The 25,287-nt window shown below is 38.2% G+C and overlaps 1 protein-coding gene across 2 annotated transcripts in view; it reads left to right on the plus strand.

Annotated features, from left to right (window-relative positions):
- Window positions 1-21,817, plus strand: part of LOC133621806 (uncharacterized) — a 150,893-nt gene extending 129,076 nt beyond the window's left edge. For both annotated transcript variants that reach the window (XM_061984177.1, XM_061984176.1), the window contains exons 45-68: window positions 1,746-1,799; window positions 2,694-2,747; window positions 4,844-4,951; window positions 5,030-5,083; window positions 5,157-5,210; window positions 5,273-5,326; window positions 5,471-5,524; window positions 5,597-5,704; window positions 10,477-10,530; window positions 10,615-10,668; window positions 10,776-10,829; window positions 10,901-10,954; window positions 11,033-11,140; window positions 11,206-11,259; window positions 11,328-11,381; window positions 11,445-11,552; window positions 11,634-11,687; window positions 13,479-13,514; window positions 13,587-13,640; window positions 13,734-14,043; window positions 15,774-15,886; window positions 15,967-16,035; window positions 16,101-16,334; window positions 18,102-21,817. In XM_061984177.1, the coding sequence (XP_061840161.1) occupies window positions 1,746-1,799; window positions 2,694-2,747; window positions 4,844-4,951; window positions 5,030-5,083; window positions 5,157-5,210; window positions 5,273-5,326; window positions 5,471-5,524; window positions 5,597-5,704; window positions 10,477-10,530; window positions 10,615-10,668; window positions 10,776-10,829; window positions 10,901-10,954; window positions 11,033-11,140; window positions 11,206-11,259; window positions 11,328-11,381; window positions 11,445-11,552; window positions 11,634-11,687; window positions 13,479-13,514; window positions 13,587-13,640; window positions 13,734-14,043; window positions 15,774-15,886; window positions 15,967-16,035; window positions 16,101-16,334; window positions 18,102-18,248 (2,097 nt within the window). In that variant the 3' untranslated portion in view covers window positions 18,249-21,817. The remainder of the gene's footprint in view (window positions 1-1,745; window positions 1,800-2,693; window positions 2,748-4,843; window positions 4,952-5,029; window positions 5,084-5,156; window positions 5,211-5,272; window positions 5,327-5,470; window positions 5,525-5,596; window positions 5,705-10,476; window positions 10,531-10,614; window positions 10,669-10,775; window positions 10,830-10,900; window positions 10,955-11,032; window positions 11,141-11,205; window positions 11,260-11,327; window positions 11,382-11,444; window positions 11,553-11,633; window positions 11,688-13,478; window positions 13,515-13,586; window positions 13,641-13,733; window positions 14,044-15,773; window positions 15,887-15,966; window positions 16,036-16,100; window positions 16,335-18,101) is intronic.
- Window positions 21,818-25,287: the final 3,470 nt, after the last annotated feature.

Genomic DNA, 25,287 nt, shown 5'->3' on the forward strand with positions numbered 1-25,287 from the left:
TGTTTGTAGCAAGCAGAGAGACGTGGGAGGATTTCGGATGCATGTGTACACTGAATGTGTGTGTGTGTGTGTGTGTGTGTGTGTGTGTGTGTGTGTGTGTGTGTGTGTTCTGGCAATGCTTACTTAATGGGGACATCGCTCTGTTTACACAGTCACCTTTAGGGGACCTCTGACGGTATGGGGACAAAAAAACAGGTCCCCTAAAGGGAAACCTTTTAAAATGATAGTCAGATCCATTCTGAAGATGCCTAAGTGATTTTTAAGCTTTGGCCCATAAAACATGTTTACTGGTTAGTTTGAGTCTGAGACATTTGTTATCCTGGCATTAATAGTACTGAGATTCTGTATGGTATCCATTAGAGATGCGTGGATAGGCAATTATTTCATCCGCAACCTCATCACAAAAGTCGTCATCCACCCGCCATCCACAGTGAAACAGTGAACAATTTCGCGACAAAGATGAACCTTTATTGATTGATCTGCAGCCATGACAAAATATCAGACAATCTCCATTGTCAACGACAGGCAGGAAAATAAAGATAAACACATAGCCTATGTTGTAGGCATAGGCATAGGCTCATACGTTTTTAAGTTGAAATAAAAAAATAAATAAAAAATGTGCCTCATAAGCCTTAGGCTGTCAATCACGCGCACAAACTTAAATTATACAATAACATATGTATGTCATCCCTATTTAAACAAAAATAAATTAAATAAATAATAATAATACATTTCCTGCAACTTATTGGCCAAGGCAAATAGCTGGTCTTTTTTCCCCTGGTCTTTAGTATTCCCTTTTTTAGTTTGTCGTGTACCACGTTTGCTGCCGGCGTTGCCATCTTTTTTATTTTTTATTTGTTGTGTTGTGTTGTGGTGTGCTGCAGTGCCTGATGAATAATTGCCTGTTTCAAAGAGTGCTGCTCGTTTTTCGTATGTGGGTAACAACATTTAACTATGTATATATATTTCCGAATTGGTTCAACCGCCACCCGCCCGATCTATTTAAAATCTATTTTTTTCGTCATGTCACCCGCCCGACCCGCGGACTCCGCGGTTGTGTCCGCAAACCGCGCATCTCTAGTATCCATCCTTAGTTAAAAGTAATATATTTTTCCAAAAACAAAATCTGGTTTAGTGTTCCTTAGGATGACATTTTCATACAGCATGATTATAAAAAAATTATTACCTTAAAGTATGATTCACATTCATAATGTTCCATCCTTCTATATATGGTAGTTGGAGTTGCAGACAACTTCATTACTGCGAAATAGCAGTTTTCAGTAATGTCACAGAAGATGCAGGATTTGCTTGAACATTTAAGTGGTGAAACTTCCTATAAGAGGACAGCTGTAGTGCTGTATTCTGAGCATCATGTCATATTTCATTTCAACTTTTTTTTTTTAAATGGTCCTCAGTAGTCACGTACAAATTTGTGTGAATTATGCACAATTATTACAATGTGGCCCCCATGAACCATATTAACTCTTTTTCCCCAGGGTCCCCAGTAAGAATGATCAGCACATTACTTCATCAATCCAGAGATTTAAAGACGTGTATGAGCTAACTGGGCAGTGGACATTTTACACCATTTTTTTATGCCTCCACAACCTGTAGAAAGGGTGGTCCCCACAAGTCATGATCAAAAACTCGGTCCCCATTCCAAATGATAACCAGTGTGTGTGTGTGTGTGTGTGTGTGTGTGTGTGTGTGTGTGTGTGTGTGTGTGTGTGTGTGTGTGTCCACAGGGCGAGCAAGGAGGACCAGGCCAGAAAGGCAGCAAAGGAGACAAAGGAGAATCTGTGAGTCTGCATCTCGAAATGGACTAAAGCAGTGTTTCTTAACTGTAGGGCAGGGGCCGCCAAAAAATGTTCTTCTTAATTCTCAGCCTTGGTCCGTATGGGCCGCAGCGGTACTCTGTTGTATTACACTTTTCCACCACTTGTGGCAGTAGTGACAATATCAAAGAAACAGAAGAAGTCTGGAGCTAAAGACATAAAGAAGTTTCTTAAGCACAAAAATTATGACTAAAGTGGTGAAGCTGAAGTTTCATTAGCGCTTTAATTTTGATTACACTTTAGTTAAAAAAATATTCATTATTGATTTTATTTATTTATTTTGGCAAAACGTAAATATATGTAAACACATTTTTCGTCAGTCATCTATTATTATTATTACTTAAATAAACAGGTATCGGAACAGGGGGCTAATTAAGTTGGCGGATGGCTAGTAAATAAGAATAAATGTCAATGTATGTGGCCGATATGTACAGTGTGTATCTTTTGTATGGACTATCGACTAGAGCAGGGATTCTCAAACTGTGGTACGGGTACCACCAGTGGTACACGGAGTCCATCTAGTGGTACGCCAAAGAATCACTTAATGATGTGATTAGTGTTTTATTTTCCACAATTCAAACACAGTGTTACTGTTCAAACTGTGTGTAATGTTACAGTGGCCCAAAATATTAAATATACTTGTTAAATAAAACCTCTGCCTTGTTTTTAATGAATACTTAGGCCTACTACGCTACTGAATTTTAATGTTCGTCATGATGGTGGTACTTGGAAAGCCAAGTGTTTTCTGAGCTGAATAAGGTTTGACAACCCCTGGACTACAGTTATATATGATACAAGAGTTTATGATACCAAGAATGACAGAACAGTTTTGATCAAGTGTGTGTTTCTCCTCCACAGGGCCCCTCAGGCCCCACTGGCACACAGGGGCCCATCGGACAGCCGGGACTTCCTGTAAGTCAGCTTCCCCTTCACTTCACTACCAGGCAGTGTCTTAAAAAAAGATGCGTGTTTTGCAGACAGATTGTGTCATGAACGTAGGATGTTTCCACTGGTCTTTAGATTTCTGCTCATTTTGGGTTAAAAAATAATTACAAAAACCTTATTTTCATCCATCCTCAAAATCTTTGGCACAGGACTACATGCTGCAAATATAACACTAGACCCTCTATCAGTGGTCATTAATTGTTTTTTAAAGCCTAAACGTGGCTTTTTGATGCTATTTTTGCCTTTTTAAAGCGATTAAAGGCATATTAGTTTGCACTACGTCTGTACTCATCCTAAAAAAAGAAACATTTTGCTCAGATGTCGCAAAAAAAAAAATCTCCTACAAATAGTGATGTACTTTTTTGGCACCGACCGAATCCGGGCACTGATTCACGCTGTTAACGCTGTTCAAGCTTCGGCACCTGGCGACCACTCCAGCAGCACTGAGCGCGTACTCGGCCTAACTACTAGGGGTGTGGGAAAAAATCGATTCGAATTCGAATCGCGATTCTCACGTTGTGCGATTCAGAATCGATTCTCATTTTTAAAAAACAAGTTTTTATTTTTATTTAATTTTGTTTTAAATGTATTTATTTGTTTGTTTTAATGAATCAATCCAACAAAACAATACACAGCAATACCATAACAATGGAATCAAATTCCAAAACCAAACCCGACCCAGCAACACTCAGAACAGCAATAAACAGAGCAATTGAGAGGAGACACAAACACGACACAGAACAAACCAAAAGTAGTGAAACAAAAATGAATATTATCAACAACAGTATCAATATTAGTTACAATTTCAACATAGCAGTGATTAAAAATCCCTCATTGACATTTATCATTGGACATATTTAAAAAAAAAAAAAAAAAAAAAAAAAAGAACAATAGTGGCTTACACTTGCATCGCATCTCATAAGCTTGACAACACACTGTGTCCAATATTTTCAAATAGATAAAATAAGTCATATTTTTGGTTCATTTAATAGTTAAAACAAATTTACATTATTGCAATCAGTTGATAAAACATTGTCCTTTACAATTATAAAAGCTTTTTTTTTTTTAAATCTACTACTCTGCTTGCATGTCAGCAGACTTTGCTGAAATCCGATGTATTGAATGAATAGAGAATCGTTTTGAATCGAAAATGGCGTTGAATCGAAAAAAATCGATTTTGAATCGAATCATGACCCCAAGAATCGATATTGAATCGAATCGTGGGACACCCAAAGATTCGCAGCCCTACTGACTACCTCTTGCAATTTTCGATGTCAACAAAGAAAGTGACTCAAAAACGCTCCGACGCAAGTAAAGTTAGGCTCCGCTTTTCCAAAAAATGTGCTGGCTTGGTGCTAATATACATTGGCTTTGCTGTAGACATGCTACTGATTAGCATGAGCGATTTTACATGGCGATTTCAAGATGCACGTTGGCAGCTGGTGCGTAATAAGTACAATACTTACAATATTTGATTGATTGATGATTAAAACAAGATATAACGACTGGACAGCAGTTATCATAATTAGCTCATATTTAAATGTTGCAATGAAATTGATCAAAAACAATTTATTATTTATTAATTACATTATTATGTATACAATATATTTATATAATTTGTATTATATATTTATGTAATATATTTTATAATTTAATAATTACATTATAATATGATTATATAAAAATGAACTATACCCTTCCTTACCTACAAACTATACACTTGGCCTCACAGTTAATTTGTTGCTTGGTATTTTCTCTACAGAAAAACAGCTCTGTGTACTTGGTGAAGCAGAACGTACGTTACATCTGTTTTTTTTTAGGATGAAAACAGAATAACATGTGGCCTGACCATGAATTGATTAACGTAGACCCCGACTTAAACAAGTTGAAAAACTTATTCGGGTGTTACCATTTAGTGGTCAATTGTACGGAATATGTACTGTACTGTGCAATCTACTAATAAAAGTCTCAATCAATCAAAAAGCCTGAGTCCATAAATAACCTATCCGGATACTAAATGGAAACAAAAGCCCATGTTTGTCCTTTACGTGTGCATCTTTTAGGGTCTGGATGGAGTAGTGGGACCCCGGGGCCAGCAGGGCATGTACGGCCCGAAAGGAGACGAGGGACTCCGCGGTTTCAAGGGTTTGAGAGGACCGATAGGTTTACAGGTAAGATTTGAAGAAAGATGTCCGTGTGCAACATTGAAGAGAACAACAGCGAATCCTTGATGTGTGTTTTATTTTAAGGGTATGCCCGGCCTCCCAGGCGAAAAGGGCGAGAGCGGGCATGTTGGCCTGATGGTGAGCCGGCGTCCATTCTCTATCTACTGAACAACCTTTATCTTGCACATGAACTGAAGCTGTCTGGTTATAGGGTCCACCTGGACAACAAGGGCCCAATGGCGCTCAAGGGCCAATCGGGGGACAGGTACGTCCTGAGCTACGTTACCGTGTTTACTCCAGTCGCTGAGGTCTTTATGTGTCGCACAGGGGCCGACGGGTCGAACGGGCATGATTGGCCAGCCAGGTGTTGTTGGAGAAAAGGTAACGCAGCGCATTCCCCCACACCAAACTCCTCCAAGCAGAAACGAAAAGGGCCTTCCCTAAAAGTCGGAAGCACACAATGACATCTCGTCCGACCTCTGATGTAGTCCTCGATCCGGACACTGACTCGTCTCTGTCATTTAGGGGGAGGACGGCGAGGCAGGCGATCCTGGTCCAGTTGGTCTTTCAGGCAAGATGGTGAGTTTGCAGCCCAATCAAGCTAAAGTACTCACCGACTTTGCTGCAACCTTTTTTTCTGTGCTCCTTCAGGGAGACATGGGTGACCAAGGGGAGAAGGGAGACACCGGTCTCCCAGGAGCCGCTGGCACTCCGGGTGCCCGGGGCACCGCAGGGGAGGACGGAGCCAAGGGCAATTCTGTAAGATCCTTCTCCAGAAACCTGAATTAGAGATCGACCGATTTGTTTTTTCAGGGCCGATACCGAATATTAGTAGTCAAGGAGGCCGATCACCGATATTTGAAACCGATATTCATTTGCAGTAAAAGTTAGTTGAAAATTAATCTTTAACGTCAGTAAACAGCTGGACAAGGCTCTAAGTTGGGGTTTTTTGTTTTGTTTTTTTAGTAAACGTCGAACCAGTAGCGACATAATCTTTTATGCGCCGCTAATTTTGTGTTTAATTTAGCAGCGAAAAACATCAAACACCTTCATTACGTGTTTAATCGATTGATTGATTGATTGATTGAGAAGTTTATTGACATCTTAAAGAATTGAATCCATGTAATGCTTTAAATAGGCAAATGAATGGCACCAAAAGGCTTGTTTCCACTGTGGTCCATTAAATATTCATCACATTTGATACATTCAATAATAAAAGATATACAACCTGTAACATGTATATAGAAAATTACGTAAAAAAATGGAAAAATTATGTACATATATACACAGTATACTGTACATGTCAGGTGATTTGAAAAACCATGTACCGTATTTTTCGGACTATAAGTCGCAGTTTTTTTCATAGTTTGGCCAGCGGTGCGACTTATACTCAGGAGCGACCTATGTGTGAAATTATTAAGACATTACCGTAAAATATCAAATAATATTATTTATCTCATTCACGTAAGAGACTAGACGTATAAGATTTCATGGGATTTAGCGATTAGGAGTGACAGATTTGTTTGGTAAACGTATAGCATGTTCTATATGTTATAGTTATTTGAATGACTCTTACCATAATATGTTACGTTAACATACCAGGCACGTTCTCAGTTGCTTATTTATGCCTCATATAACGTACACTTATTCAGCCTGTTGTTCACTATTCTTTATTTATTTTAAACTGCCTTTCAAATGTCTATTCTTGGTGTTGGGTTTTATCAAATACATTTCCCCAAAAAATGACACTTATACTTCAGCGCGACTTATAAATGTTTTTTTCCTTCTTTATTATGCATTTTCGGCAGGTGCGACTTATACTCCGAAAAATACGGTATACAAAAAAGGGGGGGTGGGGGGGTTTATACACTATGTACATGACTATGCACATGTTGACTCCAAGAGTGTGCAAAACAGAATGATAATATATATATACACTATAACCACATATAAATATATGTACCAGTACACTATAACCACATATAAATATATATACACTTTAACCACATATACATATATATACACTATAACCACATATAAATATATATATATACACTATAACCACATATAAATATATATACACTATAATCACATATAAATATATATACACTATAACCACATAAATATATATACACTATAACCACATATAAATATCTATGCACTATAACCACATATAAATATATATACACTATAACCACAGATAAACCTGTTTGATGCTTCGAAGAGTTGCTGGGGATCAATTTTGGTTCAGATCAGGTAGAGGTTGAGCTGAGCCATGATTTTATGGCTGTTTTAAAATTTAGTAGGGAAGTTCAAATTTTAAGGTCTGTTGGTAGTGCATTCCACTGTGTGGTGGCAAAATAGTAGATGGGCCCCGTTTACACTGCACGCCAAATCGGGTTTTATCTGCCCTCGAGTGATAGGCTCCAGCACCCCCCGCAAGCCCGGATAAGCGTTAGAAAATGGATGGATGGACGTGACACAGATCTGATTTTTTTTTTTTGCCAGTCTAAACGCTCCAAAGTGCTTCAAATCTGATCTTTTGGTATCGGATTCAGGCCACATCAGGAGAAGTCCTGACATCCAGTGTTTGAAGGAGTCAGTGAGGCAGTATATCGGTATTGGACTTTTTGTTTAGCGATCATCTACAACAGAATTACATCATTAATATATATGTATATATATAATATATATATGCACATACATATATGTATATATATATATATATATGTATATAATGTATATATATATATATATATATATATACATATACATATTAAAAAAAAAAAGATATATATATACATATACAAATGTGTATATCAATGTGTGTGTGTGTATGTATATATATATATATATATATATATATGTATATATATACATATGTATATATATTATATATATATATATATATACATATATGTATGTGTGGGAAAAAAAATCACAAGACTATTTCATCTCTACAGGCCTGTTTCATGAGGGGGGGTACCCTCAATCATCAGGAGATTTTAATGGGAGCATTCGCATACCATGGTTTATATAGGGCACAGAGTGGGTGGGTACAGGCTGGCCTAGGGGCGTGGTGATTGGCTCATGTGTTACCTAGGAGGTGTTTCCGTCTATGGCGGCATGTTGTTACAATTTCGCTGCGCTTGTTGAGGGATGACAGGTCTGGACGGTAAATAATAAACAGTTTCTCTTTCAAGCATAGGTTGCATCTTTTATTACCACTATTGTAAGGTGTGCTGGATGCAAGAATTTGCCATGTTATTGAATATTCAACATTATTGTCTTTGAGGTCCCAAATGTGTTTGCTGAGTTCTGTGGTATTTCGCAGGTTTTTGTTCCTGAAAGAAGCCTTGTGATTGTTCCATCTGGTTTTGAATTCTCCCTCGGTTAATCCTACATATGTGTCGGATGTGTTAATGTCCTTGCGTATTACCTTAGATTGGTAGACAACTGATGTTTGTAAGCACCCCCCGTTGAGAGGGCAATCAGGTTTCTTTCGACAGTTACATCCTTTGTTGGTTTTGGAGTCGCTCTGTCTGGGGGCCGACGGCTCATTTGCAATTGTTTTGTTGTGGTTTGAGATGATTTGTCGTATATTGTTCATGCAGCTGTAGCTCAATTTAATGTTGTTCTTGTTGAATACTTTTCTTAGGGTGTTGTCTTTGGGAAAGTGTTTGTCAATCAGATTGAGGAATTTGTGTCCAATGTTCGTTGAGACGTTTTTGCTGTATGGGGGGTTGTACCAGATGATGTCGTTTCGTTTTCTGTTCTTTTTTGGCTGGTTTCCTGGCGTGGGATCATAGGTGAGGGTGAAATTGTATCCGCTTTCATCAAGGGCTTTTTGGTACGGGGGGGTTGCTTGGTCAAATTCAGCTTTGCTAGATGACAGCATCGATAGCCTTTTATTGATTCCGGTAGGTATTCTTTTCGTGGTGGTGGGTGGGTGGTTGCTGTCATGGTGCACGTATTGGAGTGTTGTGTTGGGTTTCGTGAATGGTTGGTAGCTGTTATTTCTCAGGTTGAAAGTGACGTCAAGGAAGTTGACGGTTTGCTTGTTGGCTTCAATCGTGATCCGTAGGCCGTTCTCTTTGAAAATTTGGCATATGCGTTTCTTGGTATTCTCGCTGCTCCTTGGCGAGGCGCGACACACTGCCAGTCCGTCATCACGGTAAATACCAAGGTTCAGATTGAGGCTAGCGAGCTGGGAGAGGAGGAAACTCCCAACGAGTTCACACGTTTCTGCTCCGTCGAAACTTCCCATAGTGACGTCAAATGTTGCATTGTTCTTTTTTTGCCATGGTGTACTGTTGTGGATATATATACATATGTATACATATATATATATACATATATATATATATATATATACATATGTATATATATTATATATATACATATGTATATATGTATATATATATATATATATACATATGTGTGTATATATATATATATATACATATGTATATATATTATATTATATATATACATATATGTATATATATATATATATATATATATACATATATATATATATATATATATATATATATATATATATATATATACATATGTATATATATTATATTATATATATATACATATATATATATATATATATATACACGCACACACATACAGTATATGTGTATATATGTATGTGTGTGTCTATATATACAGTCGCGATCAAAAGTTTACATACACTTGTAAAGAACATAATGTCATGGCTGTCTTGAGTTTCCAATAATTTCTACAACTCTTATTTTTTTGTGATAGAGTGATTGTGACCAACATACTTGTTGGTCACAAAAAACATTCATAAAGTTTGGTTCTTTTATGAATTTATTATGGGTCTACTGAAAATGTGACCAAATCTGCTGGGTCAAAAGTATACATACAGCAATGTTAACATTTGGGCACATGTCCCTTAGCAAATTTCACTGCAATAAGGCGCTTTTGGTAGCCATCCACAAGCTTCTGGTTGAATTTTTGACCACTCCTCTTGACAAAATTGGTGCAGTTCAGCTAAATTTGTTGGTTTTCTGACATGAACTTGTTTCTTCAGCATTGTCCACACGTTTAAGACAGGACTTTGGGAAGGCCATTCTAAATCCTTCATTCTAGCCTGATTTAGCCATTCCTTTACCACTTTTGACGTGTGTTTGAGGTCATTGTCCTGTTAGAACATATGCACCCAACACATGTGTATACGTGTGTGTGTGTGTGTGTGTGTGTGTGTGTGTATATATGTATATTTATATACATATATACATGTGTGTATATATGTGTATATATATATATATATATATATATATATGTATATGTGTGTTTGTGAATATATGTATATATATATTGTATCGGCTGATGTAATTCTGTTGTAGATGATTGATTAAGAAAGGCCGATAACGATATAGGTCAAAATGCCAAATATCGGCGCAGATGATGGGCCCGGCTGATAATCGGTCGATCCCTACCTGAAATGTTTTCGAATGTCAAAACACATTCCCGTATGCTTCCACCTGTCGCAGGGTACCATTGGTGTGACCGGGGACATTGGGCCGCAAGGCGAAGCTGGACCCAATGTGAGTGTACCTCCTCAGAGGACCTGATCTGCTGTAAAATGTCCTTACATCATCAGGATGAGGCGGTTTTCTTTTGACTTTCAGGGTGTGGACGGTCTTCCCGGGACCAAAGGAGATACAGGAGACCCTGGCAAATCTGTGGGTGAATCCCAGCCGACATCCTGCCACACCTAAACAACTATCAGGCCTGTTAAACGTTTCTGGATAGGACTGTAACCAGTTTTTTTTACTGCTGTACTTCACAGGGACCACCAGGAGCAACGGGAGAACCTGGACCACCTGGACCTCCTGGGAGAAGGGTAGGTTTTGACTGATTGAGTGTCTGCTTTTTGCCGTTGTAATTTCTCTCACGGTTCTGGTTTTTCTTCAGGGACACTTGGGAAAAGTTGGCAAGGAAGGAACAGACGGCCTAAAAGGAACAAAGGTCAGCACATGAAACGAGTCCGAATCCCAACTTCAGTTCACAGTCTTTTCAAGTCTCGCTGTTTTGTCTTCATGTCAGGGCGCTGCTGGATTGGAGGGTCCTATCGGGAAAACGGGGCCAGTCGGTCGTCAGGGGCACTCTGGAAAGCCTGGTCCCCAAGGTCTGAGAGGGATTCCGGGTCCTGCTGTAAGTCTGCTGAGCAAGTCCTTCAGCTTGAGACGGCGTTTATATTCCCGGGTTCTTTCTTTCAGGGTGAGCAGGGCTTAAATGGACCACCCGGCCACACTGGGCCACCGGGTCCAATGGTAAGATTGTTTAGACTGCATCCTTTGTCCGAGAACCTAAGACAATCTTTGGACTGTCTACCTCCCAGGGTCCCCCGGGCCTAGCAGGACTGAAGGGAGACCACGGCAAGAAGGGGGACAAGGTGGGCTCAGCATTAACACAAACCGTCAATGTGAACTCAACATGACTTGTGTGAGTCCTACAGGGTCACGGCGGCCTCATTGGTTTGATCGGGCCACCTGGGGACATCGGTGAGAAGGGCGACCGAGGACTACCGGGGAACGAAGGGGTGCCGGGTTCAAAAGGGGATGAGGTGCCGACAACACACAAGAACCAACCCTAGAATGCTGACGTTACTTGATGGTAACTCACTTTGTTTTGTGTTCAACTGCAGGGTCCTGTAGGGCCCTCAGGTTCCCTTGGCCCCCCTGGTCCAACTGGTCTATCTGTGAGTACTTGGGACCTGGGGTGTCCTGATCCGATGTTGATATCGACAAAAAAAACAACATGTATCAGATTAGTTAACAGTAAACATTTAAATGTCCTCCAATAACAATATTTTCTTCTATTTTAGTAAAGCCATTTACAAAAGCTTAACATGCGAGGCTATAGCCTACTAGGAGCTAGCAGCTACACAACAGCTAAGCACGCAAAAGCACACAAGCTAGACTTACGTACTGATTGAACAATATTGCTGTCAAAAGCAGCACATTTGTCAATATAAACAAGGATCAAATATTTATAGATAAAATGACTTACACATAAAGAGTCTCCAAGGCAGAAGCGTAGTGGAAAGTATCCAGTAACAAACGTGTCCGCATCATTCAACTTACTGCGTCATGAATTACTGCGGTGTCGCCAAAAAACAATTACCGCTCCACTTCAACTCAAAGACAGCATAGGTCCACTCCAGTGGATGGATAGGTTAGTGTTTTTCATACCTACTATTGTTCTTTGTTTGAGTGCCTTCCATTAATCAACACTTTTCTAACATTTGATTCCTGCTAATATCTTATCGGATCAATATCTGTATTGGCCATTACTCAAGGCTCCAATGTCGATATTGAATTGGAAATGATAAAGTAGTATCGGGACAATCGATAAGTTGTTAGTAGGGATGATGTTTAATAAGAAATTATCGAGTTCGAGCCCATTATCGAATCCTCTTATCGAACCGATTCCTTATCGATTCTCTTATCGAATCCAGATAGGTTGTTGTATATGGGGGAAAAAAAACACAATATTTGGTTTAACAAAAGCTCACTTTTATTTTATAAGAAAAATAAATAAATAAATAGATAAATAAATATTGACTGTTGTTACCCCCCTAAAAAATTAAATATATATTGACTGTTGTTACCCAAAGTATATTAAGTGGGATTTTTCAGAAAAACAAATATATACAGTAACACAAAAACAGCCTGTCTCTGTGATCACTATAGGTGTAAAAATATTAATATAGTGTTTAATAAAATTAGTCCCTTGGGCAAAAAACTGAAAATAATACAGCTCTCCAAAAAGTGCACTTCTGCTGCTATTGGAACATACTAACTACACACACTATGACACTAAGAACGCCACAGTCATCAATGAACAATTCTGCAGTCCTGGTTGACATAAGAGGTAACCTTATTTTAGCCGAAAGGCTACAAGTGAGCAGATATGGAATTTAACCGGCAACAGTTAACGTTAGTTACTCACCGGCACTATCACCGGGACTGCAGGTTGAAGCGGAGGAAGAGGGGCGTGCGTCGTCATCTCTGTCGCTGCTTCTCCACGTGTCGAAGACACGACACGGTTCTCGAACGTTCAGGTTATGTGCGGCCTGAACATGTTTCAACATGTTTGTTGTACTGCTCCCCTCACATGAGAGCGAAGCCTGGCAATAATTGCATATTGTCGTTTCCTCGTCTTATTTTTTTGTAAAATGAAGCCATGCATTGAGGCGTTTTTTCCGGTCCATTATTTTTGCTGCTTTCTGTATCTGCCGCCTAATGACTGAGCTACGTAATTTCCTGTGGGACCGGATTCGTTCCCAGGGATTCCAATAAAGAACCAACTCCTTTTCTTTACTATAGTGGCCTTGATAACGGGAACCGGTTCTCAAAAAGGGATTTGAGTCCATGGAATCGGTTTATTTTCTTATCGAACAACCGGGAGAACCGGTTTCGAACATCATCCCTAGTTGTTAGTGTGCAGAACTCTGGGATGCCATTGATCATTTGTCTCTGTCCTGCAGGGTGTTATTGGAATAAAAGGTTCCAAAGGAAATCCAGTAAGTGTCTTTATTGGGGTAATAGTTAGACCCATGACTGACCTGAAGCACTCATTCTGTGTGTGCACTTAGGGTCCAACAGGTCCCATAGGGGACAACGGACCCGCAGGCCCTCCAGGACCACCAGTGAGTGCTGCTCAATCATGCTTCTTTCTCTCAAAAACGGGACTTTTTCAAACCTTTACGTCATCTCCCTCTTTCCTCGTTTGCTCGCCTCAGGGCTTGCCGGCGGTGGGCATGGCCCCCATGCTGGAGCGAGGGTGGCGCAGGACGAGCGAGGTCTTTGACGGCACCTCACTGGAGGGAGAGGAAGACGCGGATGACGGGCAGGAGGAGTGGTTCCAGGGGGATCAGGCGGACCCGGTCGTGTGGCTGAATGATGAGGAGGGGAAGGGCATGGAGGAGGTGTTTGCCTCGCTGTCCTCCATGAAGGTGGAGGTGGAGGGTCTGCGCACCCCGCAGGGCACCTACCTCAGCCCCGCACGCTCCTGCAAGGAGCTCTGGCTCCTCAATCCAGAACTTTCTAATGGTATTTCAACATCTGTTCGCTGCATGCGTCTTTTGCCTTTTTCACACCAAGTACAAGTTTTATTGACAGCCCTGTCAATGTCAAACCCTGGTCCACCCTGTTCTACTTGACACTAAAAAGTATACTTAATAACAATATCTAATACTTAATTTGTGCACTTAACGTGTGCAATTCATGTGTGTACTAAGTGCACTTAAATTGTGTACAAAAGTGTGCTTTTTTGTGCACTTACTCGTAGACTAAACATGTGCACTCACTGTGTACTTAAGTGCACTTAAATTGTGCACTTTAAATTTTCACTTAATGTGTGTATTTAAGCGCATTTAACTTGTGCACTTAGTAAGTGCACCTCGCACACTTAATGTGTGCACTTTTTTTGTGCACTTACTCGTAGACTAAACATGTGCACACACTTTGTGTACTTAATAAGTGCACTTATTTTGCGCACTTAACTTGTGCACTATATATGTGCACTTCATGCGTGTACTTAAGCGCACTTAACTTGTGCAATAACATGTGCACTTACTGTGTGTTCTTCAGTGCACTTCAATTGTGTGTTTTACATGTGCACTTAGTAAGTGCACCTTGCAGACTAACATGTTCCCTTAGTGTGTGCATATAAATGTGCTTTTTTTCTGTACTTACTCATCGACTAAACATGTGCACCCACTGTGTACTTAAGTGCACTTAAATTGTGCACTTATTCTGCACACTTAACTTGTGCACTATATCTCTGCACTAAATGTGTGTACTTAAGCGCAATTAACATGTGCACTTACTGTTTGTACTTTAGTGCATGTGCATTTAGTAAGTGCACCTTGCACACTTAACATGTGCCCTTAATGTGTGCATATAAGTGTGCTTTTTTTCTGCACTTACTCATAGACTAAACATGTGCACCCACTGTGTACTTAAATTGTGCACTTAGTAAGCACACTTATTTTGCGCTCTAAACTTGTGCACTACCGGTATATATGTGCACTTAATGTGTATACTTAAGCGCACTTAACTAGTGTAATTAACATGTGCACTTACTGTGTGTACTTCAGTGCACTTCAATTGTGCATTTTATATGTGCACTTAGTAAGTGCACCTTGCACACTTAACTTGTGCCCTTAATGTGTTTTTTCTGCACTTACTCGTAGACTAAATATGTGCACCCACTGTGTACTTAAGTGCACTTAAATGGTGCACTTAGTAAGTGCACTTATTCTGCACACTTAACTTGTGCACTATATACATGCACTTAATGTGTGTACTTAAGCGCAATTATCTTGTGCAATTAACGTGCACTTACTGTGTGTGCTTCAGTGCAATTACATTTTGCATTTAAAATGTGCACTTGGTAAGTGAACCTGGCACACTTTTTATGTGCCGTTAATGTATGCATGTGTGCTTTTTTGTGCATTTAGTCGTAGACGTGCACTCACTGTGCACTTATTTTTGCACACTTGTGCACTTAACATGTGTACTTAAGCGCACTTAACTTGTGAAATTAGCATGTGCACTTACTGTGTGTACCTAAGTACACTTAAATTGTGCATTTGCCATGTGCACTTAGTAAGTGCAACTTGCACACTTAACATGTGCACTTAATGTGTGTACTTAAGTACATTTAAATTATGCACTTAGTAAGTATACTTATTCTGCGCACTCAACATTTGCATTTAAGTGTACTTAAATTGTGCGCTTCATCGTTACGCATCCTTATACAAACGTCTGCTCTCCAGGTGAGTTCTGGATCGACCCCAACCAGGGCTGCCATCGGGACTCCTTCAAGGTGTTCTGCAACTTCACTGCCCAGGGTGAGACGTGTCTGTACCCGGATAAGAAGTTCCAGTCGGTCCGTACGCACGCAAACTAAGAATAAAAGCCGAGTACCTTCTCAGTGAACGCGCTAGATTGATGTTTGTTGACGTTTAGGTGAAGCTGGCCGCCTGGAAAGGAGAGCAGCCTGGCACCTGGTACAGTAAATTCAGGAAAGGAAAAGAGGTGGGTCTTCAAGGTTTTCTGACATTTGTGTGGGATCCTGCCTTATTTTCATCTCGCTCCTCCAGTTTTCCTACTCGGGCTCGGACGGCGTCCCCGTCCACGTGGTCCAGCTGAACTTCCTGAAGCTGCTGAGCGTGAGCGCCAAGCAGACCTTCACCTACCACTGCCTCAACTCGGCCGCCTGGCGGCACGCCGCCACCAGCGGACACCAGCTGGCGCTGCGTTTCCGAGGCAGCAACGGCGAGGAGCTGACGCACGAGACCACGCATTACATCAGCGCGCTGTACGACGGCTGTCAGGTGAGCGCCTCAACACGCTGACTTAAACTAGGGTGCCTATACGCTCCAAAACAGCCGGGATCCCTTTTTTCCACTGAATTTATAATATACACTGAATTTTTCTGCACTGATTTTTTTTTTTACACAAAATGCACTGAATTTTGTTACACTGAAATTTTTAACTCTGAATTTTTATACATTTAATTTTTATACTCTGATTTTTTTTGCTCTGAATTTTTCTGCACTGATTTTTTTAACCCTAATTTTTTTCTGCACTGATTTTTTTTACTTAGAAATTTTTAACTCTGAATTTTCATACATTGAATTTTTATACACTGATTTTTTTTTTTCGCTGAATTTTTATACACTGATTTCTTTACACTGAATAATTATACACTTTTTTTCTTACACTGAATTTTTATACACTGATTTCTTTACACTGAATAATTATACACTTTTTTTCTTACACTGAATTTTTATTCAATTTTTTTTTTTTAAACCTAAACTTTTAAATCTGAATTTTTATACACTGAATTTTTCTGCACTAAATTTTTTTACACTGAAATTTTATTCAATTATTTTTTTAAACTTATATTTCTAAGTGTGAATTTTTATACACTTAATTTTTCTGAACTGAATTTTTTTTTTTACCCTGAATTTGTCTGCTCAGACATTTTTAACTCTGATTTTTTTTTTTACACTGAATTTTTCTGCACTGATAAGCAGAAGAAGATGGATGGATTTTTTTTACACTGAATTTTTATACACTGATTTTTTTACACTGAATTTTTATTCAATTATTTTTTGGACTGAAATGTTTAACTCTGAATTTTTATACACTGAATTTTTCTGCACTGACTTTTTTACTCTGAAGTTTTTTTGCACTGAATTTTTCTGCACTGAATTTTTTACACTGAATTGTTTTTGCACTGAATTTTTTTACTCTGAATTTTTATACACTCATTTTTTTTGCACTAAATTTTTATACACTCATTTTTGTACACAGTTTTTCTTACACTGAATTTGTATTCAATTATTTTTTACACTGAAATTTTTTCTGCACTGAAATGTTTAACTCTGAATTTTTTTACACTGAATTTTTGTGCACTGATTTAGTTTTTGCACAAAATGTTTTTTGCACTGAATTTTTATACATATATTTTTTTCTGCACTGAATTTTTTTACACTGAATTTTTATACACTAATTTTTTTTGCACTGAATTTTTATACACTCATTTTTTTTACACAGTTTTTCTTACACTGAATTTGTATTCAATTATTTTTTACACTGAAATTTTTTCTGCACTGAAATGTTTAACTCTGATTTTTTTTACACTGAATTTTTGTGCACTGATTTAGTTTTTGCACTGAATTTTTATACATATATTTTTTTCTGCATTGAATTTTTTTACTCTGAATTTTTACTTACTGAATTTTTCTGCCCTGACTCTTTTACACTGAAATTTTCTGCACTGAATTTTTAAACACACGAATTTTGCCCACCAAGTTTTATTCAACGAAATTGTCAGTATAATTTGAATTGAAACGCAAACATTCAGTTCCATAAATTCAGTGTCCAAAGATCGCTTTCGTAATAGAGACACATATCAACCTCCAAATAAAAATGGGTGTTATTTCATGTTTAGAGGGCTCTCATAAGGGTAAAAACCGTATTTAGTTCAATCTTGAACAGGTTTTTATGAACTAGCTATAAAAATATTGGACTCATCTACTCGGCCCAGAACCAGTGAAGAGGATTAAGATGAAATGTTGACCTCTCTGCCGCAGACTCGCTCGGGACAGGAGAGGACGGTGCTGGAACTAAACGCCCCTCTGTCCGACACGCTCCCCATCGTGGACGTGGCGGTGGCCGATTTCGGTGACGGAGGCCAGAAGTTCGGCTTCCAGGTGGGGCCGGTCTGCTACGGCGGTTAAGCGCTTGTCGGAGGAGGACTGGCGTTGGACAAAAGAGCGGAAGGGACTCTTTTTAACGTGCAGGGAAAAAAAACAAACAAACGACTTGCCTCATATTTATACGTATTGATTTGTTTCTGTCGTTTACACACTGACACACTCCTCATCCCTCTGCTTCCTCTCGTTCATGCATGCACTTCGCTCGCCACATTCCAACACTTGAACGGGCGCCGCAGGGCGCCGTTGTTAGCTTTATCCAGTTTGTTGTTGTGTATTGTCATCATCATGGTGCTAAAGTGTGTCTCTATGCACAGGTCTTGTCTTTGTAAATGGGGAAACTGGGGCAGTGCTTTTTTATTGACATTCATATATATATATATATATATATATATATATATATATATATATATATATATATATATATGGAGATGTTTTATAATTTCAATCATTATGCTCAATCACTTATTGTCTTTACATGAGCAAGTGACTTAGTATTTGAATAAAAAAAAAAGTACATCTTTACTTTAACTCAGGGGTGTCCAAACTTTTTCAACTGAGGCCACACACTGAAAAAGGGTCTCAGTCAAAACATTTAAAAAAATAAGTCATATACAATTTTTTTTTTATTTTTTTTATTTTGTTCAATGCTTAAATCTGTAGATCAACTACAGGTCTATGTGGATATAAAGTATTTTTGTTTGTTTGTTTAATGTTTTATGCCCTTTTTGTCAAAAAAATTACTTTGTTTTTTTTATGCCAAAAACACAAAATATACAATATTTTTTCCCAAAAAACATTTTCAAAATGGATTTTTTGATGTAAAGTACTTTGAACCAAAATAGGTCAACATTTCATAACAACATAGATTTTAAGTCATTAGTTTTTAAAGCAATGACAGTTGAAAAAAATACCACTAAAATTCTTGGAGACCCAAAAGGGCCTCATTCAAAAAAGTGTTAAAAATAATTCATACATTTATTTTATTTTAAACTTTCAACACTTAAGTCTCTAAATCAATTTCAGAGTTTTTTGTTTGTTTTAAGCCCTTTTTGCCAAAGAAAACTTAATTTTTTTTTTAATGACAAAAACACAAAATATACAATATTTTCCCCCAAAACATTTTCACAATGGATTATTTAATGTAAAGTACTTAGAGCCCTAAATAGGTCAACATTACATAACAACATAGATTTAAAGTCATTATTTTTTAAGCAATGACAGTTAAAAAAAAATGCCACAACAATTCTTGGGACCCAAAAGGGCCTCATTCAAAAAAGTATTAAAAATAATTGCTACATGTATTTATTTATTTTTTAAACTTTCAACACTTAAGTCTCTAAATCAACTTCAGATCCTTCCGTCAATTTTAAGTTTGTTTTATGCTCTTTTTGCCAAAGAAAACTTTGGTCTTTTTTATGACAAAAACACAAAATATGCAATATTTTCCCCCAAAACATTTTACAATGGATTATTTAATGTAAAGTACTTAAAGCCCTAAATAGGTCAACATTTCATAACAACTTAGATTTAAAGTCATTATTTTTTAAGCAATGACAGTTAAAAAAAATGCTACAAACATTCTCGGGGCCTCATTCAAAAAAGTATTAAAAATAATTCATACATTTATATTATTTTATTTTAAACTTTCAACATTTAAGTCTCTAAATCAACTTCAGAGTTTTTTGTTTGTTTTAAGCCCTTTTTGTCAAAGGAAACATCTTTTTTTTTTATATGGCAACAACACAAAATATACAATATTTCCCACAAAAACTATTTCAAAGTGGAATATTTGATGTGAAGTCATTGGAGCCTTAAATAGGTCAATAATTTATAACATTGACTTTGATTCATTATTATTATTTGAGCAATGACAGTTTCAAAAAACAGTCTCCATGGAAACTGAGTTATTAGAGTCAACATTGCGACATTTTCTCCTTACATTTCCCCTGTTTGCCCTTTTATTCCACTTTTTAATGTTTTTGTTGTTGTTTTTTTTAGCACTATCACTGCCCCCGGGCCGCCCTTTGGACACCCCTGGTTTAATTTAAAGGGGAACATTATCACCAGACCTATGTAAGCGTCAATATATACCTTGATGTTGCAGAAAAAAGACCATATATTTTTTTAACCGATTTCCAAACTCTAAATGGGTGAATTTTGGCGAATTAAACGCCTTTCTAATATTCGCTCTCGGAGCGATGACGTCACAACGTGACGCCACATCAGGAAGCAATCCGCGATTTTCTCAAACACCGAGTCAAATCAGCTCTGTTATTTTCCGTTTTTTCGACTGTTTTCCGTACCTTGGAGACATCATGCCTCGTCGGTGTGTTGTCGGAGGGTGTAACAACACGAACAGGGACAGATTCAAGTTGCACCAGTGGCCCAAAGATGCGAAAGTGGCAAAAAAATTGGACGTTTGTTCCGCACACTTTACCGACGAAAGCTATGCTACGACAGAGATGGCAAGAATGTGTGGATATCCTGCGACACTCAAAGCAGATGCATTTCCAACGATAAAGTCAAAGAAATCTGCCGCCAGACCCCCATTGAATCTGCCGGAGTGTGTGAGCAATTCAGGGACAAAGGACCTCGGTAGCACGGCAAGCATGGCGGCAGTTTGTTCCCGCAGACGAGCGAGCTAAACCCCCTGGATGTCTTGGCTTACACCGGCCCTTAAACTGGACAGATCAGCTTTCAGGAAAAGAGCGCGGATGAGGGTATGTCTACAGAATATATTAATTGATGAAAATTGGGCTGTCTGCACTCTCAAAGTGCATGTTGTTGCCAAATGTATTTCATATGCTGTAAACCTAGTTCATAGTTGTTAGTTTCCTTTAATGCCAAACAAACAAATACCAATCGTTGGTTAGAAGGCGATCGCCGAATTCGTCCTCGCTTTCTCCCGTGTCGCTGGCTGTCGTGTCGTTTTCGTCGGTTTCGCTTGCATACGGTTCAAACCGATATGGCTCAATAGCTTCAGTTTCTTCTTCAATTTCGTTTTCGCTACCTGCCTCCACACTACAACCATCCGTTTCAATACATGCGTAATCTGTTGAATCGCTTAAGCCGCTGAAATCCGAGTCTGAATCCGAGCTAATGTCGCTATAGCTTGCTGTTCTATGCGCCATGTTTGTTTGAGTTGGCTTCACTATGTGACGTCACAGGAAAATGGACGGGTGTATATAACGATGGTTAAAATCAGGCACTTTGAAGCTTTTTTTAGGGATATTGCGTGATGGGTAAAATTTTGAAAAAAACTTCGAAAAATAAAATACGCCACTGGGAACTGATTTTTAATGGTTTTAACCCTTCTGAAATTGTGATAATGTTCCCCTTTAACGCTGCCACGTGTAGCGTTCTAAAGAAAAGCCCGCAGCCATCCAAACATGGCAACAACAACAACGTGTTTGCCACTTTGAGGTACTTTTTTTTTTTCTTGTAGAACTCCCCCTCACCGTTTATACAGTCGAACAAACGCCGAATGATTTCATACTTGGAATAGTTTATTTGTATAGGAGCGCTAACTGTTACTGCACTGAGCATCACCCTCATGTATTTGGAGCGAGACAATAAATGAGTCCAATGAATGACTCCTTCCTTGCAGCTGCGTTCCTGCCGGGAGGACGAGAACGTTGCAGGTGACAAACGTCATTGCTGCTGAGTTACTGCAGGACGCGATGTCGACGACAACGGCTCTCGCCGCATGTTTGATTCCCACAGGGCATGATGAGACACCGCCTGGGCAGCCCGTTCATTCATCATTCATAAGCACTCCCCCTCTCGACTGCAGCCCGTCTAAGCAGTCGCAGCATCACACTTTAATGAAAGCTTGAAGTCATTCCAGGCTGCTTAGCGGCTATTGTCGGCCCTAAAATATACATGAAGATGGCCGCCTTGTGGCGTTCGTTTAAAGATCAGCCTTAAGTGGAAGTAGAAGCAGGCGGTAGGAGGTCTAATGAGTAAAGTGCTGCGGTTGTTAGACCAGCGGGGTCCAAACTTTTCCCACTGAGGGCCGCAAACTGCAAAGTCATAGTCCAGGGGTCGGCAACCCAAAACGTTAAAAGAGCCATATTGGACCAAAAATACAAAAAACTAAACTGTCTGAAACCACAAAAAATGAAAAGCCGTATATAAGTCTTATAATGAAGGCAACACATGATGTAAGTGTCCATAATAGCTATAATAGCCTACTATCAAAATGACTATGTGTCGCAGGCTGAAGCAAATCTTCGTTGACAGAAATGTTGAAATGTAATATTTATTCTACACATTTTTACAACATTAAAAACCATCAGAGGCTACTCAGAAGGTGAGATAACTCTTGGAAATTACTGGCTTTTAATGGCCAAAGGTATAGATGTGTGTGTCCAAATTTAAGGAAACAGCAGGCTGTCTTCTTTTAATAGATTTAATACAATCTTTGGCAAGTTTGGTAACGTTTGCTGTGGTCTGGAACAACATGGCACACAAACAACTATCAGAAATGCAGCCAATAGTACATACAGATAATGTGTCATGAGACATGCAAATATAAATTATATACAAAGAGGATAAAAGTAAAAGATATTAAATGAGCTCAAATATACCTACAAATGAGGCGTGATGATGCAATATGTACATACAGCTAGCCTAAATAGCATGTTAGCATCGATTAGCTTGCAGTGACCAAAATATGCCTGATTAGCACTCCAGCAAGTCGATGACATCAACAAAGCGCACCTTTGTGCATTCACGCACAGTATAAAAAGTTTGGTGGACAAAATAAGACAAGGAGTGGAAGATTTTACATGTAAGCAAACTGTTGCGTCACAATCCACACTATGGTGAGTTCAAGAACCGCCGAAATTAGAAGGACAAAACGATGTTCACCAAATACTCTCATCAGTGAAGCATACACACAAACATATTAAGCAGTGGGCTTTCTAACAAATGTCCTCAAAAAACATACTAAAACTAAAAAAAATTTCCCCCCAGCTTTTTCCATTTTCAATCCTTTTTTAAAAATGCTCCAGGGAGCCACTAGGGCGGCACTAAAGAGCCGCATGCGGCTCGAGAGCCGCGGGTTGCTGACCCCCGTCATAGTCAAAGGAGCTGTTTTGACGTTATTCATTTTCAAAACCCACACTGCAAAAAGTCAGTGTTCAAAAACAAGAAAAAAAAAATACAAAACTTAGGGGTATTTTATTAGGACTAAGCAAAATTATCTGCCAATAGAACAAGAAAATTCGGCTTGTCAAGACTTTCCAAAACAAGTAAAATTAGCTAACCTCAATGAACCCAAAAATACCTTAAAATAATTATATTCTCACTAATAACAAGTGCACTTTTCTTGGTAGGAATTTTTTTTAGACCTTTTTGCTCAATATGTTGAAAAATATTCTTAAATGAAGTAAATGCTAGTGCCATTATCTTGACATAATGATATGATAAAATTAGGGGTATTTTATTTGAACTAAGCAAAATGATCTGCCAATAGAACAAGAAAATTTGGCTTGTCAAGACTTTCCAAAACAAGTAAAATTAGCTAACCTCAATTAACCAAAAAATACTTTAAAATAAGAATATTCTCACTAATAACAAGTGCACTTTTCTTGGTAGAAAAAAAAAATTGGGACCTTTTTGCTCAATATGTTGAAAAATATTCTGAGCAAAATTAATCTTAGCAAAATTATCTGCCAATAGAACAAGAAAATTCGGCTTGTCAAGACTTTCCAAAACAAGTAAAATTAGCTAACCTCAATGAACCCCAAAAATACCTTAAAATAATTATATTCTCACTAATAACAAGTGCACTTTTCTTGGTGGAAAAAAAAGAGAGACCTTTTTGCTCAATATGTTGAAAAATATTCTTAAATTAAGTAAATGCTAGTGCCATTATCTTGACATAATGATATGCGCTCGGCATCATGATTTTTTTTTTCATGCTTGAAATAAGAAATTATTACTTTAAAAAAGTAGTTTTATACTTGAGAGTGTTGATGACACAGCTTTGCATCAGTTGATATCCTCTTACAGTGTCACCCACGCGCTGGCGAAAGATTGTGCGCCACCTCTTTTTATTTGGACTTTTCCTGTTTACATAACAACATCTGTTTCTAAAGGAATCGGGAGTACGTAAACAGTCATTGTTTTTGGTCACATTAACACAAAAGAAAAAGATGCCTCGGGCTTGGGCTAGTCCTGGATTCAGCTTGAGCAGGTCTTGGATGACAATAGATAACCCCCCTCCCGTTCCCTCCCATCGTACACAATGGAATTTTCCAAGCCTTTGCTTGGTGCAACAAAGACAGCCTCTTGTCTGTTCATTGGGAACTCAGAACGGAAAGTTTTTTGATAATTTACATACCATTTTTCTGACAATATCTTACTGAGATAATTTAGAACCAAAACCCTTAAAACAAGTAAAACACTCTGACATAAAATTTGATTTGATATATTTTTATTTCAAATATGCAAAAAAAAAAACAAGAGCAAGCCTGATCCAATACAGTGCTATAGCCTTAAGAGCCATTATAACACAATGAAAACAATGGAGAATAAAAACGGAAAAAAATAAACAAAATGAACAATGGACTTTATTTTTTTAATTCATTAATTTTTTTACATATTTGAAAAGGAGTGAGGAGAAGTTTACACTTATTTATTCCCACCCCTTTTCTTCAAATCATAAATTACTCTGAGCTGGAACTACCTGTTCACTCTATGTACAAACTTAATGAACTTGTAAAATCTGCTTAGTGAGAAGAATTATCTTATCAGACAGAAAATAAGAAGCACCCTTATTTGAGATATTTCATCTTACTTAGATTTCAGTGTTTGCAGTGCATATAATATAATTTTTTTTTTAGCCTTTATGGCTCCCTTCAAGTTTGGAAGAGTCTCAGTCATAAAAATGTAAAAAAAATATTTTATGCATTATTACTTTTTCTTTTTCATTCAACGCTTAAATCTCTAGATCAACTTCAAGTACATCTGTTAATATAGTTAATCTACTTTTTATTTTATTTTATTTTATACATGTCCTTTTTGTCAAAGCCCTGTTTTTATTGCAAAAACA

This window comes from Nerophis lumbriciformis, linkage group LG25, assembly GCF_033978685.3.
Source record: "Nerophis lumbriciformis linkage group LG25, RoL_Nlum_v2.1, whole genome shotgun sequence".
NCBI lineage: Eukaryota > Metazoa > Chordata > Actinopteri > Syngnathiformes > Syngnathidae > Nerophis > Nerophis lumbriciformis.